At 36.7% G+C, this 22,876-nt stretch overlaps 1 protein-coding gene across 4 annotated transcripts in view; it reads left to right on the plus strand.

Annotated features, from left to right (window-relative positions):
- The window catches only part of SLC39A10 (solute carrier family 39 member 10), a 145,122-nt gene that overhangs the window by 112,206 nt on the left and 10,040 nt on the right, over positions 1 to 22,876 (plus strand). For all 4 annotated transcript variants that reach the window (XM_011285442.3, XM_003990987.5, XM_019838398.2 and 1 more), the window contains 5 exons: positions 5,647 to 5,816; positions 8,063 to 8,251; positions 11,588 to 11,708; positions 12,883 to 13,251; positions 14,590 to 14,670. In XM_011285442.3, the coding sequence (XP_011283744.1) occupies positions 5,647 to 5,816; positions 8,063 to 8,251; positions 11,588 to 11,708; positions 12,883 to 13,251; positions 14,590 to 14,670 (930 nt within the window). The remainder of the gene's footprint in view (positions 1 to 5,646; positions 5,817 to 8,062; positions 8,252 to 11,587; positions 11,709 to 12,882; positions 13,252 to 14,589; positions 14,671 to 22,876) is intronic.

The following is a 22,876-nucleotide window of genomic DNA, read 5'->3' on the forward strand; positions in this document are numbered from 1 at the left end:
ATCTGTGAGATCATGACCTGAGCCAAAATCAAGAGTCGGTTGCTTAACTGACTGAGCCACACAGGCACCCTAAAAAAAATCTTTATCACCCCAAATAGAAACTGTGTAACCATTAAGCAACAAATCATCATTTCCTCTTAATCTCAGCCTTTGGTAACTTCTTGTCTTTTTTGTTTCTGAATTGGCTATTCTAGGTAAGTAGAATCATACCATAGTTGTCTTTTTGTGTCTGGTATATTTCGCTCTGCATAGTTTTCAAGGTTCATCCATATTGTATCATATATTGAAACTTGATTCCTTTTTATGGCTGAGTAATAATACTCCATGGCATGTATATACCACATTTTGTTAATCCATTCATGCATTGATGGGCACTTGGTTGTTTCTACCTTTTGGCTATTTGAGTAATGCTGTAATGAACGCAGGCATACAAGTATCGAAGTCTCCCCTTTCAGTTGTTTGGGGGTATATACGTAGGAGTGGGATTCCTGGGTCATAAGGTGATTCCATTTAGTTTTTTGAGGAATTACCAAACCTTTTCTACAGTGACCGTGCCATTTTACGTTCCCACCAGCAGTGTACCAGGGTTCCGGTTTCTCCACATCTTTGCCAACAAGTGATTTTCTTTTTTTTAACAGCCATTCTAGTAGGTGTGAATTCACATTATTTAACATTTAACATCTCTCTGCCTCAGTATGTAAATCTGTAAAGTAGAATGACACTGGTCTACATTAGCATTTTCCAAATCCTGTTTTGTAGGATCCTGGTTCATTGAGATATACTAATAGGTTCCATGATCAAGTGAGTTAGAAAAATGCCGCACATTGTATTCCCCTTGCAGAGATTCATATTGCTTATTAAACTGGTGGAGGCTTTGAGGGAACTTGTTTAACCAAGTATTACCAAATCTTTTTGATTATTAAATTTTCCTCTCCTTCCCCTTGGAATACCTCTGAGAATTAGATGAACACAGTTTGAGTTATACTAGTGTAGATTATTAAAGTCCTTTCTAGCTATATAGTATGAAGATAGCAATTACAGTGCCAGTTAAAGTAGCTTACTGGTAATCAAGGAATTGGAAAGATAATTCTCCTTGTAAAGTGGCAGAATAATAGACATCTTTGAAAATGGTTTTAATAATTTCCAACTCTGTCAATACAGGCAATGTATATATGGAAGAATAATTATGATAGTCCCAGTTGTGCTCTGTGTTTTATACAAAATATGTTATGAGAAGTTATAGGATCCATTAAATCTTTTGAAGGCAGCATGCATACTAAATCTATTTCCTCTAGTTGGAAAAATGAGAGAACTCTTAATTTCAGAAAAGTTATATAAGGTGTTCAGAGTTATACAGATTATTTAACTTTAATATAAGAGCTTAGTCTTTTTCTGATTCTTGGCTTTTGTTGTTGGTCAGTAACCAATTATTGACGATCATTTGGCCAAGTGACCAGAAAACCAAAAGCATTTGTATTATTTATTTTTTAAAGTGTGTGTGTGTGCGTGTGTGTGTATCAACTTCTTTTGGAGGGGCCACTGGCCAAGCTCAATGTGATACCATTGCACTGACTCCAAGTGGCATCATTCACATTTTCTTTTAAGTAAATGGCATTCCCTTAAAGATAGAACCACGATGGCACACCGGAAGTTGGGCTCTGATGCTGGATTGATTTATGTAAGGCTTTCTCCTTTGTGGGCTTATGTTTTCTTGTATTTTCTGAGTTTCAGATGTCAAATATCAGAAATGCTAAAGATTTTCTAATAATGACTGGCTTCTCTCTTTCAAGTATGTCTTAGTTCACAGATTTGCTTTCTCAGGTGGATGAGAAAGATGATTTCAGAGCTGATACATAAGAAATTATACCTGGGAGTGTGTAATATGTGATATGTACTCATTTGTGCACATGTGAACTCATACACACTCTCACACTCAGACCCTCCCCCAACTATTTGTGTAAGCACTTGACTAATGTGTCAGTCTGTCTGTGATTGGTGTTAAGTGACGATATATTTAGCTCACCTATCATATTGGCACATTGATTTTCACTGGATTCAATTTTGGTTGATTTGTCGTTTGGTAATTTGGTTTTTAGCTAATTAACCAAAAGCCATTTGAAATTGTAAGTCACCTCAGAGCATTGCAAAATATTTATGGTTTCATGGACTCTTTTAGGACTTTTCTTCGCATTCAGAACACCCTTAGCCAGGAGTTAATACGGGAATTTTAGAAAGGAAATACTTGCTTAGAATAATGTTCATTTTCAGATATAATTTTTGTGATTAGGAACTAGAATCACATTTTCTCTCATCTCTCTTTAATGATTAGATTTTTATAAATATGCTTATAAGAATATATAATGGTTTAATAGAGTCTTAGATTCTTTTTTTTTTTTAAGTTTATTTATTTTGAGAGAAAGAGAAGTGCATGTATGTGCATGGGTGGGGCAGAGAGAGAGAATCCCAAGAAGGCTCTGCATGGTCAGTGTGGGACCCAATGCGGGGCTTGAACTCAAAAACCGTGAGGTTGTGACCTGAGCTGAAATCAGGAGTCGGACGCTTAACTGACTGCACCACCCAGGCTCTCCTAGGGTCTTGAATTCTGTAATCTAATAAGCTCAAATGTTCAAATATGATCCTAATGCTAATATTTTATTAGTTTGTTAAATTATTTTGTGTAAATTGTTAACCATCTCAAATGTCTGTTACAGTAAATTAATGGTATACTCCTTATAATAAGATTTAGAAATTTAATTTCTATTGCAAGTATCTTAAAGGGCAAATCCAAAAATGAATGAATGTATATTTCCCAGTGTAGAATATAATATTACCCTAAAAAAAAAATAAAAAAGGAAAGATCAGGTTAAATAACAGTTACCCAACTAGATTTTGAGTAAATTTAGCATCTTAATCTATAGATTATATGAATTTTCTTGGACATTGGGACATAGGAATAAAAGTAAGAAATACTTCATTTGGACAGCTTTGGTGCTTAATTCCAGTGCATCATTTGCAAAATAATTCTGATGAATACAAATTTTTAATATGAGAAATTAGCAAATTTGTTTACTCTTTATACTATATTTGGGTCTCATCTATAGCTTTGGCTATACCTATGCATATATATCAGTATATACAGAGTATCATGGAATATGAATTACTGGCTTTTTTAAGTCATTTTTAGTACTGTTTTTCTTTAAATTCTTAATTGAAGTTGCTTTTATATTGATTGTTTTGAGATAAAGTGCTTCTAAATTTAATTACTGTCCAAGTAAGAAAAAAACATATTTGGGAAGGGAGAATTGTATATTAATATAGGAGACATATTATCTTCAGGTTAATGTATTTGTTACCAGCCTCAATTTGTCCCATTTAGTTACTACAAGTATCTTTTGTCCATTTTTTCCCCATTACTATGATTGAAACTACAGAGCTGTGGTAATTTTGACACTCCTTTATTGGTTTAGTTGGCCAATAACTTTTATTGGCTCCCTGAATTTAGACCTATGGCCACCTTACTCCAACCTATTTCCTCAGGCTCTCCCACTGACTTTATTATTCCTGCCTGTGCTTGGGGCACAGAGATAAACTAACTTGGTCATCATTATTAAGTCAACATTTTGACCTTATATTTTTCTTTCTAGAATAGAGTTTTTTGACCTTAGCTCCTTGTGCCTTATAGTCCCAACCATAGTTGTTCTTATCTTTTGGTTTCACTAACAATGTTGCCTTCATAATGAATCTTTTCCCTTTGCCTCTTTCTTCCTTGTTCCCAAATCTTTGCAAGGATTAAAGCCTCTAAATGCAAATTCTGGCTGTGTGTTTCTATCTTCTTTTGGACCTTTAGATTACCCGTGTTTATATCAGAAATTATCTGTTAGATATAGAATAAATCACAGAACTTCCATTAGTAGTAGATGACCTGTTGTTTTAATCCTGTGAGCTACCTTAGCATGGAATTAGCTTATAGTATTAATGTTATTGGATATTGTGACTAAAATGTCCAACGTATAAACACAGTTGAATTGATAAATCTCAGCACTTAGTGGGTGAAGTAAAGTTTCATTTCCTTACCTATCCTTACTTCTCTTTGTCTTTGAAATTTTTTTTACCTTGTTGAAGAAATACATTTTCCATTGTTCCCTTACTATAACACTTAACGTAAAATTTCTCAGATTATAGTCTTATTGGGTTTGATGAGAAAAAATAGCATTTTGGATGAAAAACTTTACCAAGTTATTATTGAGTGAAATTTTCTATAGATAAAAATTAAACGGAACTTTTAGGCCAGAACATTTCTATTTCACTTTAGGCCACCAATTGAAAATAATCTCACTTTTTAAATGAACATGCCCCATCCCCTGAACCACTGGCAGTTATTTCTGGTATCTAAGCTATGTATGAATAGCCTCGATAAAGAAATGTGGACAGAATTCCCCTTTTCCATCACACTTCTGTTTTTCACAAATCCTGTTGTGAAAACATTTCTCTTGTGCTCTGGTTCAATCAAGGTTACATAGTGAGGGGCCTTTGGGTGGCTCAGTTGATGAAGCATCCGACCTCGTGGTTTGTGAGTTCAAGGCCTGCATCCCACACTGTCAGTGAGGAGCCTGCCTGGGATTCTCTCTCTCCTTCTCCCTCTCTCTGCCCCTCCCCCCTTGCTTGTGCTATCTCTCCCTCTCTCTCTCTCTCTCAAAGTAAATACACTTTAAAAAACAAAATCCCGGGGCGCCTGGGTGGCACAGTCGGTTAAGTGTCCGACTTCAGCCAGGTCACGATCTTGCGGTCCGTGAGTTCGAGCCCCGCGTCGGGCTCTGGGCTGATGGCTCAGAGCCTGGAGCCTGTTTCCGATTCTGTGTCTGCCTCTCTCTCTGCCCCTCCCCCGTTCATGCTCTGTCTCTCTCTGTCCCAAAAATAAAATAAAACGTTGAAAAAAAAATTAAAAAAACAAAACAAAACAAAATCCCCCAAAATTATATAGTGTAATTTTTACAAAGTAGAAAATGATACAGAAAGCCAAATTGGAGCAAGGGGAATTTGGAACTATTTATGGAGTGTAAAGATAGTATCAAGGGGACAGGATTGAATTATCCTTTGTAAAAATAAGAAATGAAATGCAAAAATGGTACCAGTAATAAGGCCTTTTTTTTTTTTTAATCTCTTATGAATATGTTTCCATTTTGGACTGGTATGTTAAGTTTCTCAAACTTTGTATTAAAAGATTTACAAAGATAACACTAGATACTCAGCTTCCTCTAATGCTCACAGGAGAGTTTTATAATTGTATTCTCTAAATGAATAGTTTTATTGCTGTGGCTCTGCCTTTATACATTGGTAAAAATTTTTTGACAGTCTACATATTAAGAGTGAATCACAGCCTGAAGTCATTTTAAATCCCATTTAAATAAGATGGGCTACTGAAGGTACTATTTATAACTTCTTAATTCTTTTTTAAAGTGTTCAGGTGGGTTATGTGGTTGTTTTGTTTTTAAACACAGCAGTGCCAAAATGTAAAACTTCTTAAAAAGCATAGTCAGGGTAAGATAATCTATCTTCCATGACTCATTTATCTTAAGTTTATTGTTCTTTAGAGCTTTTTGGCTTATATTGTCTTATTAATGTTGACTATTAATTTCTTTCCTACAGCATGGATTTGTGGTATCATTTCTATCACTGTCATTAGCCTGCTTTCCTTGCTAGGCGTGATCTTGGTTCCCATCATTAACCAAGGATGCTTCAAATTTCTTCTCACATTCCTTGTTGCACTAGCTGTAGGAACAATGAGTGGAGACGCCCTTCTTCATCTACTGCCCCATGTAAGAAATCTTTTTAATCTTTAAAAAAACAAAACAAAAATAAAAATATTTAAGCTAAAAAGGTCCTTCATTAGCAAACTATAGTACACTAATCTAGTATTTGTTGTATTTGCCTATAGGATGAAGTATTTTTTCCATTTGCATAGTTTTAATAGCAATAGTTTTGAAGTAAATTGAGTCATTAGGTTTTAATATAGCAACAAAAATTGGTTACATCAGTATTACTTTTTCCTGCCACAACATATACATACCAAATCACCACAGTGTACTCTTTAAATACAGTTTTATATGTCAGTTTAATCTGGGTAGAGCTGAAATTTACAAAAAATTGCTCTATTAGCAGTTCTGTAAATGAATACTTAAAAAGATACACCACTCATTGATTTTTATCTGTATGCTATATCAAGAAAGCCATTAGGAGAAATGTAGAAGTGGTCTTATGATTGTGCTGTATAGTCAGTGTGCCCCAGGTATCTTTATTTGATCAAGAATAGGCTGACATATTCAGTAATTTAGTTAACTAATTTCAGTTATAGGCTTTTAGCTCCTTACATATGGGGCCATTTATGTTTTCTCCCGGAATACCACTTATTTTCCTCTATTTCAGGACCCTTCTAATAGTATCATATGCCCACACTTCTGGTACCATGCTTAGCAACCTTTTAAAATCTGTTATCAGTTAGTATTTTATACAGTGTTACTGCTTTTACTTCAAATGATGAAAACACTGGGGCTTTTTCTTTTCCAAATGTAAAATTACAGGTTTGAATGTTTTTTTTTTTTTAAATATTCTTACCACCTCCTTTGGAGTATTGGGGAAACATTTGCATTTTTTTTTTAAATTTTTTTTTTCAACGTTTATTTATTTTTGGGACAGAGAGAGACAGAGCATGAACGGGGGAGGGGCAGAGAGAGAGGCAGACACAGAACCGGAAACAGGCTCCAGGCTCTGAGCCATCAGCCCAGAGCCCGACGCGGGGCTCGAACTCACGGACCGCGAGATTGTGACCTGGCTGAAGTCGGACGCTTAACCGACTGTGCCACCCAGGCGCCCCCAGATTTGCATTTTTTAAGTAATCTCTGCACCTATCGTGGGGCTTGAACTCACAACCCAGAGATCAAGAGTTGGATGCTCTACCAACTGAGCCAGCCAGGCACTCCCAGAATTGTTACTTGTGTGTTTTGTATACTCCTCTTCCCCTTCTTCACTCAGAGGAATTGGTTCAGAATTCCATATTTGGTATCTGGAATACCATATGACACTGCCTTAAAAAATTGATTAATAAATCTTAAACTGTGAATGTAAATTTTTAAAAATTGATTCATTATGTTATTTACTGATTTCCTCCTTTATTCCTACCCCTTGCTTTCCCTTTTTACCATCATCAAGAATAGCCACAAAATTTCAAAACTGGGCCTATTAAGAACAGTTGATTGAAGTGAGAACAGTCTTCAGGTGCTATTTGACTTATTTTTTTCTTAAGTATTAATTACGTAAAGCTGTTACCTTTTTAAATGGCCTTACCGTCTTTGAGAAGTTTAGAAATCTCTTCTCTTGGCTGCTAGCAGATGGAGAAAAAATACAAATAAATGTTATAAGGAAGGGAAATACTTAAGACCAGATCTCTAATTTTTAAGATTGTTATTGTGGAACTTGTACGTTTGACAATTAAAAAGTATCCATTTCTATAATTTATTTTTTGCTAAAGCTTTAAACTGTAGAAAAATAAACACATGTGTGAGTATATACTTATAATGTTCCACAGTTTGTAAGTACAGGTAGCATCTCATCACTTCTTTAATTTATAAGAGAAAAACATAAAAATATAATCAGTTTAAGAAAAAGATTACAGGGAGTCACAGGTTGTGACCGGCAGGTGAATTAGTTTGTTTTTACTGAATGTTAGACATCTGGGTCATGTTCACTTTGGTTCAAAAAGGACCCATGCTTCCTAATACTTTAATGCTGCTTGATTTTCTCACTGTAGTGTGTGTCAGCTCCTATAGCCGTTTGAGTTTGTGGTCTTTGTTTTAGAGTTACCATGAAATGTAATACTTTCCAGGCCACTGAATACAGACAGCAAAATTAAATAAAAGGCTACTTATATTTATGTGAGATAATATTTAGAGAACCACTTTAAAAATTGAAAGGTATTTTTTTGTGTGTCCTAGCAGATTGTAGTCTCAAAATTTTAAAAAGCATCTTTAATTACTTGTTTAGAAGTTTTTGTTATTCTTATTAATAGTCTCAGGGTGGACATGATCATAGTCATCAACATGCACATGGGCATGGACATTCTCATGGACACGAATCTAAGAAGTTTTTGGAGGAATATGATGCCGTATTGAAAGGACTTGTCGCTCTAGGAGGCATTTACTTGTTATTTATCATTGAACACTGCATTAGAATGTTTAAGCACTACAAGCAGCAAAGAGTAAGTACTTTGTAATGATTTCTTCCGTTTTCTGAGATACAAAACTCAAAAAAAAATTTTTTTCTGGCCACATGCTTAATTATGATGTTGGTGTGTGTTTAAGGAAACACTGACTTTGATCTTTGCCATTTTTATGTATATATTTTGTATATGTATGTATTTTGTATATATTTCCTTGAGACAAAATATGGTTTAGAACAGAGCTCTAAACTGGGACTCAGGGGGAGTGATTCTAATTCTTGCCCAGCTACAAAATAGCTGTGAAAACTATGACTCATTCCTTGTGATTTCCAGTTGCTATATAAATCTGTGGGAAATAAGCCCTACTTTTCGTCTGTATTTTCATATCATATTCCAAATAGTGTATTTAATTTTAATTGCCATATTTTATTCAGGGTATTGCCATATTTAAGTGTCTTCAAAGGAAGGTTGATCAAGATGATGTGCAAGTGAATTATTATCTGAGGAATGGTAGAACGAACTAGGAAAGGATCAAAAGTGAAAGAAACCTAACAGCATTTGGTTTTCAGAGGGTGTATGGAAAGGTGGATGGGTGAAGAATGGAGTGTTGGTAGGAGGGATGCCAAGGTGAGAGTGGCCGGAGAGAAATGAGTCAGAAGAGAGGTGATGGGGGCTTGAAGTAGAGTCATGTCATGAGGAATAGGAAAGATAAGGTGATTAAGAGAACTATTTAAAATTTTAATGATTATTTATTTTTGAGAGAGAGAGAGTGTGAGTGGGGTGGGGGCAGACAGAGAGTGAGAGCGAGAGAATCCAAAGCAGGCTCCAGGCTCTGAACTGTCAGCACAGAGCCAGAAGAGGGGGGCTCAAACCCATGAACCATGAGATCATGACCTGAGCCAAAGTCGGACACTTAACCGACTCAGCCACCCAGGTGCCCCAGAACCATTTAAATGAGAGAATCAATATGATTTAATTGTTGATGACATTCAAGAAATAGAAGTATTTTAGGGTCCATCTCTGAGTACATAATTTAGAATACAGTTACATATTGCAAAGTATATAGAGAAGTTTTGACATTCCTGTGAAGCTCAATTTTCTTCAATTGTGTGTACCTGCTAACACTGAAGCAGCAAATATTCATCTTTAATTGTACAGAATATTAGGGACTGCATAATTTACTGGTAAGTATAAAATGTAGTCTTTCAAGAGGTAGTTCAAAGTAAACATGTTTTCTGTTTTTTATGATTTAATCTTGATCTCATTTTGCATTTAAATTTACTGGGAAAATTAAACATGTTTATTTTTGTAAACTAATGTAGAAGAATAGAATGTGCAGAACATGGCAGCTCTTTGGAAATTTGATATTGAAAGAAGTAAATAAATTAAAGGAATTTGATTAGATAAATCAATGGAACACCATTAAAGGGGTACTCTATCTAATAGTAAGGAATTCTTCAAGAATATCAAAGAGAGATATCTGTGCAGATAAATCAGTATGTCTCCTTTATGATAAATAGGACAGTGAGTAACCAAAGATGAAAAAGTGTATGGCATTGTTTTGAAGAAAAGGAATTAGTGATCCTTGAATAGAACAGACGTTTGACCATCTGCAAAGAAGAGTCAGTTATTGGAAGGAAGCTTTCAGAGCATACATTAAGTAATACATCAGATGAGGACTGGTTTCAGCAAATTGGGGCTTTGAGGGTAGTGATTTGGCAAGTTTTCAGGAAAGTGGACAAGGACAATCTGAACCAAAGCAGTTGAACGCAATCCCAGCTGGTGTTTCACATTTTCTTCTTTTCTCTTTTGTGCTATGGTTGGCTTTTTTTCCCTTCCCCCCACTTTTCTCCTTTCTACTTCATCTCATGGCTGCTGTTTCTTTTCTTTGGTTGTCTCCATACTACTCCTTTTGAACATTTTGTGTTTCCCCAGTTTCTGTTACTTATTGCTACGAAGCAGAAGAACCCACAATTTAATGACTTATAACAACATTTTATCATTTCTCGTAATTCTGTCAGGAAATTAGGCAGGATTCAGCCGAGCAGTCCTTTTGCTCCACCTACCATCAGCTACACTCACTCACTCTACTACATTCAAACTCAGCTGGCCTGGGTTGGCCTCAACAGGGCAGGGGTAGGAGGCCCATGAATGTGTATGTCTGCATCTAGTGTCCTCCGCATGGCCTCTCTTTATTTTTAAAAAAAAAAAATTTTAACATTTATTCATCTTTGAGAGACAGAGCATGAGTGGGGAAGGGGTAGAGAGAGGGAGACACAGAGTCTGAAGCAGTCTCCAGGCTCTGAGCTGTCAGCACAGAGCCCAACACGGGGCTCGAACTCACGAGCTGCAAGATCATGACCTGAGCCAAAGTCATTCGCTCAACTGACCGAGCCACCCAGGTGCCCGCACATGGCCTCTGTTTAGAGCCTAGGCTGAGTTTCTTCACAGCTTAGTGGCTAGCTTCCTTGAGCAAAAAAGCAAAAGGTGTCAGGTTTCACACTAGTTCCAGAACTGGTCCATCATTTTCTTGCATTCTGTTGATCAAAGCAAGTTAAAGGGGAAGAGGTTATTTGTTCTCATAAACTTACATAGATCGGAAATAGAACTTTAAGTTGGAAGAGTTGTTAGAGGTAGTTACACAGTTACATTGCTAAAAGAAGAAAGCAGACTGTTAAAAGATAGGAAAATTAAAACCTAAACAATGAAATACAATACTTAGGATTTATTAATAAGTGAAGATAGATTAGATGAGAAAGAAAACTTACCTTTATTGCAAAGCTGTTAAGAGTCAGTTACCGATAGGTCATTTTTCACACATCACCTCATTTAATCCTAAGAATCTATCATTTTAATTTTACAGGTGAGTATTCTTATGGTTTAATAAATTTAACTGCCCAATTCTCACAGAAGTAAACTACAAAGTTTGCGATTTTAACTCAAATTTGACCCTGCCCATTATGTCACATGTAGGGAAATGTAAGATTGCATTAAACACAATGAAATTCAAAGGGAATAACCTTTAGTTTTTTGGAACTTCCTATTCCCATGCACTATTAAATAAGATAGATATTAAGTATATTTCACACATTTCATTTGGTTGCATGTAATATAGTACTGTGTACTGTATTCTGTACTTTGAAGTAGATGAGTTGATCCTTTCAGTTGAGTGTTTGGAAAAAAAAAAACAACATAGAAATTTAGCTGAATATTTTATAATGAGACCCCTTGATTAATTTCTAAAAATTTTTTCTCTTTTTTTCCTAAGTGATTTATGAATAAAGTGTTACTACCACTTACCCCATAGATGTTAACAAGTGAATATTGTTGCTAGTTGTGGCTGCAGATTTGATACTAATACCAGATTTTTTTCAGGGAAAACAGAAATGGTTTATGAAGCAGAACACAGAAGAATCAACTATTGGAAGGAAGCTTTCAGATCATAAGTTAAATAATACACCAGATGCTGACTGGCTTCAGCTCAAGCCTCTTGCCGGTAGACAACAGTTCTGACTAAAGAGAAACTTTTAAAATATAAACATTGAAATACTGCTTCTAACCTGTGCCTGTGTTTGAAATTTCTTGTTTTTGTGGCCTCCCTAATATTAGTTTCTAACTTGTATTTCCTAAAATGTGAGTGTATCTTGTGATTTTGTTTACTGTCTTGTCTATTTCAGCCTTATTAAAATGGAATGTGGGACTAATTATATCACAGGGCAAGGAACATATTGCACTTTTACTTTACAGAAAAAAAATGAAACAAACAAAAAGGCTTTCTAAGCAGTATACTCGTGTTATCTTTAGATCTTGGCAATGCAGGTCTCTGTGCCGTCCATACGGGATTGGTTTCATATGGAAGAGGGAGAGTGGTCTCCCTACTTAAAATCTCTGCTCATCAATTCAGCTCTTTTGTTGCCTGGTAAATGTGATGAGGTAGCTTACAATTGTCAAGGAAACATAAAGTATTTTAGTCTAATTTTCCCTTTCTGTTTGAACTTGTGTTTCCCCTGAACGTACCAATGATTTTCTGCAGAAAAGGGGCAGATGAGACTCTAACTGTACTCTGCTCCAAAATACAATTTGAGAAGTAGTAGACTGTTTGTCACATAATAAATAGTTTTTGAAAACTAGGTGAGAGGCCAACCTCAATTAAAAAAAAATACTTCATCAGATGTTACCATTTATATGGGTTTCTGAGTAGCATTTTCAGATAGGTGCCATTGGAGGGTGCCAGCGATTTAAAGTTTGTTTTCTTCAGTGATAAGAGAGGATTAGACAGGGTAACTTTAAGTTTCCTTCTTCCCCTGAAAAATTATGGGTCCATTTAGTTGTCCTGTAAATGCTGCAGTAACTTCTACCCTTCGATTTTTAGCAGCTGTTCGTGATGTCCTCCCTCAGATTCACAGTTTCTCCACGCTTGCCAGTTCTTCTCCCCACTTTGCCTGCTGTTGATCTCAGTGTCCCCCCTTTACCTCATCTGGTTCATCATCTGGATGCTCAGAACCCCAGTTTGTTTTGTGTGTATGTGCACATGTTTGTTTTATTTGCTTTTATATATTTATTTGGGACTTCATTTAATCATTACACTGCTGTTCTGCCTGGGTTTAAGTGAGCAAAGAAGCGTTCGTCTGCTTGTTGATAAAGTATATCCTTTGCTATTATAAATATAGGAACTGATGACTCGGTCGTTTCTGAAGATCGACTTAATGAAACTGAACTGACAGATTTAGAAGGTCAACAAGAATCCCCTCCTAAAAATTATCTTTGTGTGGAAGAGGAGAAAATCATGGACCATTCTCACAGTGATGGGTTACATACCATTCACGAGCATGACCTCCATGCTGCTGCACACAACCACCATGACGAGAGTAAGACTGTGCTGAGGAAACATAACCACCAGTGGCACCACAAGCATTCTCACCATTCTCATGGGCCCTGTCATTCTGGGTCCGATCTGAAAGAAACCGGCATAGCTAATATAGCTTGGATGGTAATCATGGGGGATGGCATCCACAACTTCAGTGATGGGCTAGCAATTGGTAAGTGGGCTTGAAACTTGGTTTATCATTTGTTTGATCTTTAAGACCACAGATTCAGTACTAATATTATAAACTGTAATACATAGGATTAAAATTTGAGGTTAACAAATACACTGTTATATATTACTCTGGTCATTTGATTTGTTTCCAGAGGCTATGTTAATGCTTATTTGGGGCATAAAGGTATATTTTTACTGGGTTTTGCTTTTAATGTGTAAACAAATGTCTGTAGTATACTACTTTTATAACTCGATTTCAAGGCATAATCACATATGAAAGCTACCTTAACATTCTGTTTTCAAATACATTTATATATCCCTGAATATATAATTTCAGTCCTGGGTTTAGTACTTTTTTATGTCTTTGAAAAGGTGAAGAAAAATTTTACCTGTTAAGCATCCATTGTACCAGATTCAAATTATTAGAGTCTTCGCTAATGTAAACTGATGTTACTAGTTTAGGAGAATATTAAATGTGATTAATATATGATTTTCTTTTCCAGACTTCACTCAGAAGTAGGCTTTGGTTTCTTTAAGAAAGGAGAGGCCATATTTTTCAATCTTTAGTAGCTGTCAATGTTAAAAAATAAAGAATTTACTAGGGGGAATCAAATTTATTTATATCTCTGATCTCAGTCCTCAAGACTGTCAGACGGATAATACTTTGTAGTATTTTTTTTTTAATTTTTTTTCAACGTTTATTTATTTTTGGGACAGAGAGAGACAGAGCATGAACGGGGGACGGGCAGAGAGAGAGGGAGACACAGAATTGGAAACAGGCTCCAGGCTCTGAGCCATCAGCCCAGAGCCTGATGCGGGGCTCGAACTCACGGACCGCGAGATCATGACCTGGCTGAAGTCGGACGCTTAACCGACTGCGCCACCCAGGGCCCCTACTTTGTAGTATTTTTGCTCTAGACCCAGAATAGTTCAGACAAGGATGTAGCCATTTAAGTATCTATAAATATTTATATGAGAGAGAGCGAATACAATCGTACGCTTAAAGGACTTGAAATCTAGCATCAGACTTCCACTGAGAAACTGAAATGCTGGAAACCATTACTACTCCCAAGCTTTCAGTGAGCTCTGGAAGGCTAATGTAATGGAAAATTTAATTTCTTAGAGAATATTTCTTTCACTGAGTAGCTCTTTCTCTGGTTATTATATACGTATTATACCTCACTATATGTTCAAAAAGTGTAATGTAAAAATAAGTGAGTCACTCATATATTATGAAAATAATTTAGATAGGCAAAAGAGGTTGTACCTATCCTTATTAATGAAAATGGAAAAAGCGGAAGTAAACATCACTTGATTTTCTTTTTACCCCCCACCTCAGGAGCAGCTTTCAGTGCTGGACTGACGGGAGGAATCAGTACCTCTATAGCTGTGTTCTGTCATGAGCTGCCACATGAGTTAGGTAATATACCAGATTTTGTCAAATCTTAAGACTTCTTCAGTTATAAATGCATATAAATTTTGGAGAGGTTAAAACATAAAAATGGCTGATGACAAGTAGAAATGTCATCATTCTTTTATATAATTTGTATTATATGCACCTAAAAATGTATTGTTTTATATGTATGTTTAATTTATGTAAACAGTATTATGTCCTTTCCCATTCTGTTCCTTATATTACTAATCATTATGCTTTTATTTAGTTTATTTTGAGAGAGAGAGAAAGAGAGCATGAGCACATGAGCAGGGGAGGAGCAGGGAGAGAAGGAGAGAAAGAATCCCAAGCAGGCTTCATACTGTCAGCACAGAACCTGATGTGGGGCTAGATCTCACAAACCATGAGAACATGACCTGAGCCAAGGTCAAGAGTCAGATGCTTAACCAACCGAGCCACCCAGGCGCCCCTCATTATGCTTTTAAACTCCACCCAGGTTATCATGAATTCATTTAATATGTTGCTTTTAGTCAGTACTTAGAGTTGTGCATTTACTGCATTTTACATATTTGTCACCTAGTATTAGATACACTACACCTTTAATTTCCTGCCACCACAGATAATGAGGCATTGAACATCTGTAGACTTAGCGCTTATAGACTCTTAGAAGAACATCTTTTGGGATTATACCCAGGAACAGAATTGATGGGTCGTGGGATGTACCTGCCAGAGAAGTGCTGTATTACTAGCCACCATGGCCATCTCTAACCACCAATACCAGAGAGTTCCTGTGTTTCCACATCCCTGCCAAGACTTGACATTAACTAATTTTTGCCAATTTGGTAGATATAAAATGATATTTCTTTGTTGTTTTAGTTGGCACTTACTGATCTACCAATGATTTTTTTTTAAATTCCTCTTCATGTGTTTTGATTTTTGTTTTATTTTTATTATTTTTGAGCAACAGAGAGTGTGAGTAGGGGAGGGTCAGAGAGAGAGGGAGACACAGAATTCGAAGCAGGCTCCAGGCTCCCAGCTGTGTCAGCACAGAGCTGGATGCGGGGCTTGAACTCACCACAAGATCATGACCTGAGCTCATGTCAGATGCCTAACCAACTGAGCCACCCAGGCGCTCCTGATTTTTTCCTACAAGTTGAAAAACATTAGATGTGCACATGCATTCATTCACAGAAAATATCCAGGGGATGTAGAGATGACATAAATTTGAAAGAAAAAAGTAACTCCCTATTCTGAGTTTCCAAGGAATTTCTTCATATGCTCTTGCTAGTTTAATATTTTTCTTAAATTTATCTGGCTGTGAAACATCTATCACTTGACTGTGTTTAATTTTTTTTATTGGTAGTAGCCTTATTTGCTTACTTTCAGTAGAGTTCATATGTATAATTTGCTTAGAAGATTATTAACTGCTCAAAGCAGGACAGTCTATTAATGCTTACTTGGTGCTGATTCTCTAAGCCTTGATTCCGTATTTAACAGTTTTGTTCCTTTGCCAGCCTTGAGCCTGTGTTCTTATATCCTGTTCATGCCCCATTTCCTTTATCCTGACTAAACCATTATTGCCTTCGTTGTCTTTTGCTTGGACAGTTTCCATAGTATTTACACCTAGTTTTGCTCTGTTCTAGTCCATCTCGTATACTTTATCCCAAAGTGACTTGCTCATGCAATCAGTCTTTCAGTAGTCTCCCTTACGTATAAAGTTAAAAGCTGAGATTCATTAGTCCTGCTTCCATTGGCCTTCATTTCTGCCTTTTCAGCCTTACTCACTGTGCTTGCTGTTGCATGTTTTCCACTTCACCCAAACATAATTCACCAAACATCTGCTGTGGGTGCCTGAGCCTGCTTCTTTCCTTGTACCATCTTCCTACTTGGCTTGTCCTGTCCTGCTGATTGTCTCTCTAGTTAATTATGTTATGAGGCTTTTTTTCTCCAACTTGAGGACTGCCCTCCCGCTGGAGGATTACTGCCCTGTATGTGTTGGATTACTTTTTCGTGTAAACTTTATCACTTAGCTTCACCAGGTCTTTCTTTGGGTGCTTAGTATATATCCATTGTAGATGTCCTATCTCTTAAAATGTAGGTTCTTTGTATGCAGATACTGTATTTTATGCACTTTTCTTAACTACTTTCCTGTGTTAGGAAGAGAATAATCTGCCAAATACTTCTTTGCAATTCCATAGCAATACACATTAGGGCTTTCTGTCAGTTTTTTTTTTTTTTTTTAACATGTATTTATTTTTGAGACAGAGAGAGACAGAGCATGAACGGGGGAGGGTCAGAGAGAGAGGGAGACACAGAATTGGAAACAGGCTCCAGGCTCTGAGCTGTCAGCACAGAGCCTGACACGGGGCTCGAACCCACGGACCGCGAGATCATGACCCGAGCCGAAGTCGGCCGCTTACCCGACTGAGCCACCCAGGCGCCCCTGTTACCTTTATATGTAGGTAACATATAGCCTAATAATTTTAACTTTGCACTCTTCATTTTGAACTTGCTTAGTAGTAGATTTGGATAGTCTGAACACACATCCACAATATACTGGGAAGACCTTCAACTTCCCTTCCTACCCTCTTCCTGCTCCCTACATGGAGTATATCATGCCACTTCATGGTTATTGACAGCAGGGAGTTTGGAGATTAGGGATGATTGCCTTCCTGCCACTTACTCCTTTTTCTCTCTATAGTTTCTCCTTGAAACAATGAAATACAAGGAATGATAGCCACATAAACAAATGCAGGACATACCTTAATAGCTAGGTAAGGCCTTGGACCTATGCAGAGCTCTTGTGAAAGCTGGATTAGAGAACTCTACCTGGGCCAGGACTCCCCATGAGACAATCAACCCCAAATCTCTACCTGTTTTACCCCCACAAACCAGAAGTTGGGATGTTACTGTTGCTATGATGGGAAAACATGAGTTTAAAGTACGTTGAACTTTAAAGGAGTGAGACCTTAAGAAAATGTGCATTTTCCCCCAATGCTCAGTGCTAAATTGACCTAAACTCTATTTTCTAGCTGTCTAGGCTCTAGGGTAAAAAGAGCATAACTCTGGAAGTGATAGAAAATGCTTTGGCCTTTGTATTAATCAAGGTAGGAAGTGGTCTAATGACCATAAACAAAGAAAGTATTTAAAAAAAATGATTTTAGAGCCTATTTTTTGCCTTAAGGTACAATAATGGACACTTTGGTAAAAAAGGCCCAGATGAATGTCTTTACTCTGATTTATCACTCTTATTCATTTGGAGAGGAGGGAATCTGGAGAGAGGCTAGAAACCTCTTCCTCAGAACTCCCAAGCAAGGGAAAGATCACTCTCCTAGAAGATATGATAGAAGCATGGCAGGGAGATAGGAGAAACTTCTCCCTGGTTAATAGGTCAGGATATTGGCAAAGCAGCATAATACGTTGCATTCCAGGATAATTTATTTGATCTAAAACCTCTTAGGCCCTAGTTAAGCTTTTGATTATGAATTCTTAAAACTGTTCTGAGATTTTTATACTGAAGTCATACCCTAAATGGGAAAACAATTGTTTAAATTACATTTTAGTGCGTTAAAAAGCGACCCTTAGTTTAGTAATTCCAAGTTTTATTGTTCCTCTTCTGAACGCATTGCAGTTCTCGCATGGTGTACCAGATGATGGTTTTGTTTGTGCTTAGGAATGCAAAGGAAAAATCAAACTTTTAAACCTTAGAACAATATACAGCTCAGGGAGGTTCATTCTAAGAGGTATGCAGAAATTGAAACCATCTGAGAAAATAGAAAACGCTTGTCTCTCATAGCGTGTTTGCTGTGGGGTGGGTTAACGGATGAAGTCACCTGAATTATTCCTACTCTTTCTTTTGTTTTTTGCCAAACTTGTTTTAGCTATATTTAAGTAAGTAGAAATATTACTTTGTTGTATTCTCTCTACTATTTTCCTACTAGTTCAAAATAACTGTATAAGCATTTGAAAAATAATTTATATGAAAACTTGTATAAGAACATATAAAGAGGAAATGAGATTGGGATAATCTAGAAGAGCAGATAATCCAAACTCTCTTCTTGATATTAAGTAGTGTGTTCTAACTCCAAAAAAAAGTGACATTTTGATAAATAAATGTAGCCTTATTATTAAGACTCATCTCAGAGAGGCTGTAGTGCCATCCCATTTTTTCCCTGTACTCATGTGTATTTAAGGGGTAAGTAGAATTTCAAAATAAATTTTCATAATGTGCTAGAGTGTTCAGGGAAAACTGAACATTTACTATATAGATGTATACATGTGTATGTGTATACATGCATTATTTAAGGCAAAAATAAAGAACTTTGAAATATGTATTAGTTTAAAAAAATCTCAGTGGTTGATATTAACATAATTACAGCATTGGATCACATTAACAGCTTTGGCAGGCATACCTCATTCGTTGTGTTAATGACACCCTTTGTCAGCAGAAAGGAAGGGATATTGATTTATCAAAAGATGAGTAGATTTGCTTGTTTGGTGTAAATCCCAACTGTATTCCTTTGATCTATTTTTCAAATATTTATCAAGGTTCTTACTGAGAAGGGAGGTGGGTGGAGAAAAAGGGAGAAAAATATGCAGATACCTCTGAAATTTGTAACTAAGATAAGTCTAGGACAAAGATAGATTTTATTTTATTTTATTCATTTTTTTAAAAAATTTTTAATGTTTATTTCTGAGACAGAGAGAGAGCATAAGTGGGGGAGGGGCAGAAAGAGAGAGGGGGACAAAGAATCCAAAGCAGGCTCCAGGCTCTGAGCTGTCAGCACAGAGCCCGACGCGGGGCTCGAACTCACAGACTGCGAGATCATGACCTGAGCCAAAGCCGGACGCTCAACCGACTGAGCCACCCAGGCGCCCCTAGATTTTAAATGAAATAATTCGTCTTGGTACAAGGTCATTATACAAAGATAATTTATACTGCTGTATACTAGCAATGAACAATCAGAAATTGAAATTTTTTTTAAGTGCTATTTATAACACCAAAAAACATGAAACTCTTTGGTTAAATCTAACAAAATATACACAGAATCTGTATGCTGAAAACTACAAATCACCACAAAAGAGATCAAAGGAGACTTGAGTGTGAAGAATGTATACCAGGTTTATGGACCAGAAGAAGACTCAGTATCTTTAAGATGCTAATTTTCCCTATAGTTTAAGTGCGTTCCCAGTCAGAATACCGGCAGGCTTTTTCAAATGAGCTTTTTCAAAATTTAATATGGAAACCGAAAGGAACTTGGATAACCAGAAGAATTTTGAAAAAGGACAACAAAATTGACTTTAAGACTTGCTATAAAGCCACAGTAATTGCAACAATTTATATTGGTGAGGAAATAGACACATAAATCAGTGGAACAAAGTAGAGTTCTCTGATATATGGCAACTTATTTTCAACAAAGTGCAAAGGAAATTCCATGTAGAAAGGAAGTTTTTTCAACAAATGTTGCTGGAGTAATTGAGTATCTAGTTTCAAAAACCCAAAGAAAAAAGTTCACACTGTAGACACAAATTAACTGAAAAAAGATCATTGATTTAAATAAAAATTTTAAAATACAGGTTTCCCCTGCTATCCAAAAGTAGTGTTCCAGTGAAACTTTTTGTAAACTGAAAGGGCTTAAAGCTAAGAAACAGTTACTATTTATATGGAGAAGTTTTTGAGTTTCCCAATACCTTAGGATACATCTTGCCAATGGAAGCACAAAATAGAGACAAAGCACAGGTACTCACACACTTCAGAGCTATGGTGGCCTGACACTGAGCACGGTTCCTGGGGAAGGAGCTTGGTGGGGCTACTCTGGCTGCTCGGGGTGCAGGCTGCCTCTACAGCAGCTCATGCAAAACAAAGGCTGTTTTTGGTTTTTGCCTTTTTTCATAAAAGGGAAAAATCCTCTTCATTTTTTTTTTTTTTTTTTTTTTTTTGGTTAGGGAAAACCGGTACTAATGTAGGTCTTTAATAAAAGTGAAGTGGTTGTAATACGAACTTTTGAAAAGTGGGGGTTGCCTGTATAAGACTTTCAGAAGAAAACCTAGGAGAAAATCTTTGTGTTCTTGGATTAGGCAAACTATTTTTATTTTATTTATTTATTTATTTATTTATTTATTTATTTATTTATTTATTTCCAACATTTATTTATTTTTGGGACAGAGGGAGACAGAGCATGAACGGGGGAGGGGCAGAGAGAGAGGGAGACACAGAATCGGAAGCAGGCTCCAGGCTCTGAGCCATCAGCCCAGAGCCTGACGCGGAGCTAGAACTCACGGACCGCGAGATCGTGACCTGGCTGAAGTCGGACGCTTAACCGACTGCGCCACCCAGGCGCCCCCGGCAAACTATTTTTAGATAAAACATCAAAAGCATGATCCATTAAGGAAAAAGTAATAAAATGGACTTCATAAAAATTAAAAACTCTACACAAATAGCCTTTATTTAAAAAGAATGAAAAGGATTGTGAATATATATTTGGAAAATATTTGGAAAAATATTTGGAAAATACATCCCTGACAAGAGACTTTTAGGATATTTAAAGACCTCTCAACTCAATAATATGAAAAACAACAAAGTGGGCAAAAGATTTGAACAGGCATTTCACTAAAGCAATTCTGCAGATGAAAACACATGGGATTACAGGTGCTGGATTTGTCATTATAAAGGGCTATAAAGGATGTGGAACAACTCTCAGAAATTGCTGGTAGGAATGCAGCTTTTTAGAAGGCTAGAAAAAAAAAAGACACTCGTTAAATGGCCCAGAAATCCCACTCATAGGTATCTACTCGAGAAATGAAAACTTATGTTGACAGAAAAACCTGTTTATGTGTACAGTGGCTTTATTCATAGTTGCCCAAAACTGGAAACAACCCATAGGTCCTTCAGCTGTTAACTTGGTTCATCTATGGAGTATTTAGTGTAGTAAAAACCATGACTTCCTGGGGCGCTTGGATGGCTCAGTCATTTGAGTGTCCGACTTCAGCTCAGGTCATGATCTCTCACGGTTTGTGAGTTCTAGCCCCACATCAGGCTCTGTGCTGACAGCTCAGAGCCTGGATGGAGCCTGCTTCGGATTCTGTGTCTCCCTGTCTCTCTGCCCCTCCCCAGCTCACACACACACACGCACACACACTCACACTCACTCACTCTCTCTCTCTCACTCTCTCTCTCAAAAATAAACATTAAAAAAATGACTTTCTGATATAAACTGTAACATGAATGAATCTTATACATATTATGCTAAGAGGAAAAAAATACCTAGGTTCGAAAGACTACATACTTTATGGTTTCAATTTATATGATGTCCTGGACAAGGAAAAACTATAGGCATTGGTTGCTGAGGAATGAGGGAACTGAGGAAGTTTGCAGGGAAGGGCGGAGGGTGGATAATGAAGTAGTTCCAGAGTTTGATGGTGGTTATGGTTCCATGGTATGTACTTTTGTCAAAACTCATAGAACTCTACATCCAAAAGAGAATGCTGTAAAAAAAGAATTATACCTTAAAATTTTAATTTAAAAAAGTTTTAACTAAAAATTCATCTTGAATCTTGATTAGCTAATTCACGCTGTTCGGTTGCTGTTCAAGGATGAAATAAATCCTTTTGCCATCCAGTAATATCTGGGGAGGCATCAAGGTCGACATAGTTTGTACCTATGACACAATGTTCTTTGAGTATTAAATAGTGTGTCTTTTAAAACCCTTTTTAATTTTTTTAAGTTTACTTATTTTGAGAAAGAGCACAAGTGGGATAGGGGCAGAGGGAGAGGGAGAGAGAGAATCCCAAGCAGGCTCCATGCTGTCAGCACAGAGCCTGATGTGGGTTTCAAACCCATGAACCGTGAGATCATGACCTGAGCTGAAACCAAGAGTCAGACACACCACTGACTGAGCCAGTCATGTGCCCGTGCCCTTTTTTGAAATTATAAAAGGAAACACTTTATTTTATAACCTAAAGACACTTCTCATTTTGTATTACCTAACCCCCTGCTAAGTTAAATTGCCCTCTGAGCATGGTTAGTGAGTGAATTAGTGAAAATCTGGTGGGGAAACTTATAGAGGAAGAAGTTAGGAAGCTCTTTGCTTAAGGAAGCTGAGAAAAAAATTAAAAGTCTAGGGTAGAGAAGAGATAAAGCTGCTTTTGAATCCAGGACTTACCAGGAAAATCAAGGATTTAGGATCAGAGGGGAGAAAAAATGCAAGGAGAGTAGTAGTAGATGGAAACTAGA

The sequence above is a fragment of the Felis catus genome, chromosome C1 (genome assembly GCF_018350175.1).
Source record: "Felis catus isolate Fca126 chromosome C1, F.catus_Fca126_mat1.0, whole genome shotgun sequence".
NCBI classification, from domain to species: domain Eukaryota; kingdom Metazoa; phylum Chordata; class Mammalia; order Carnivora; family Felidae; genus Felis; species Felis catus.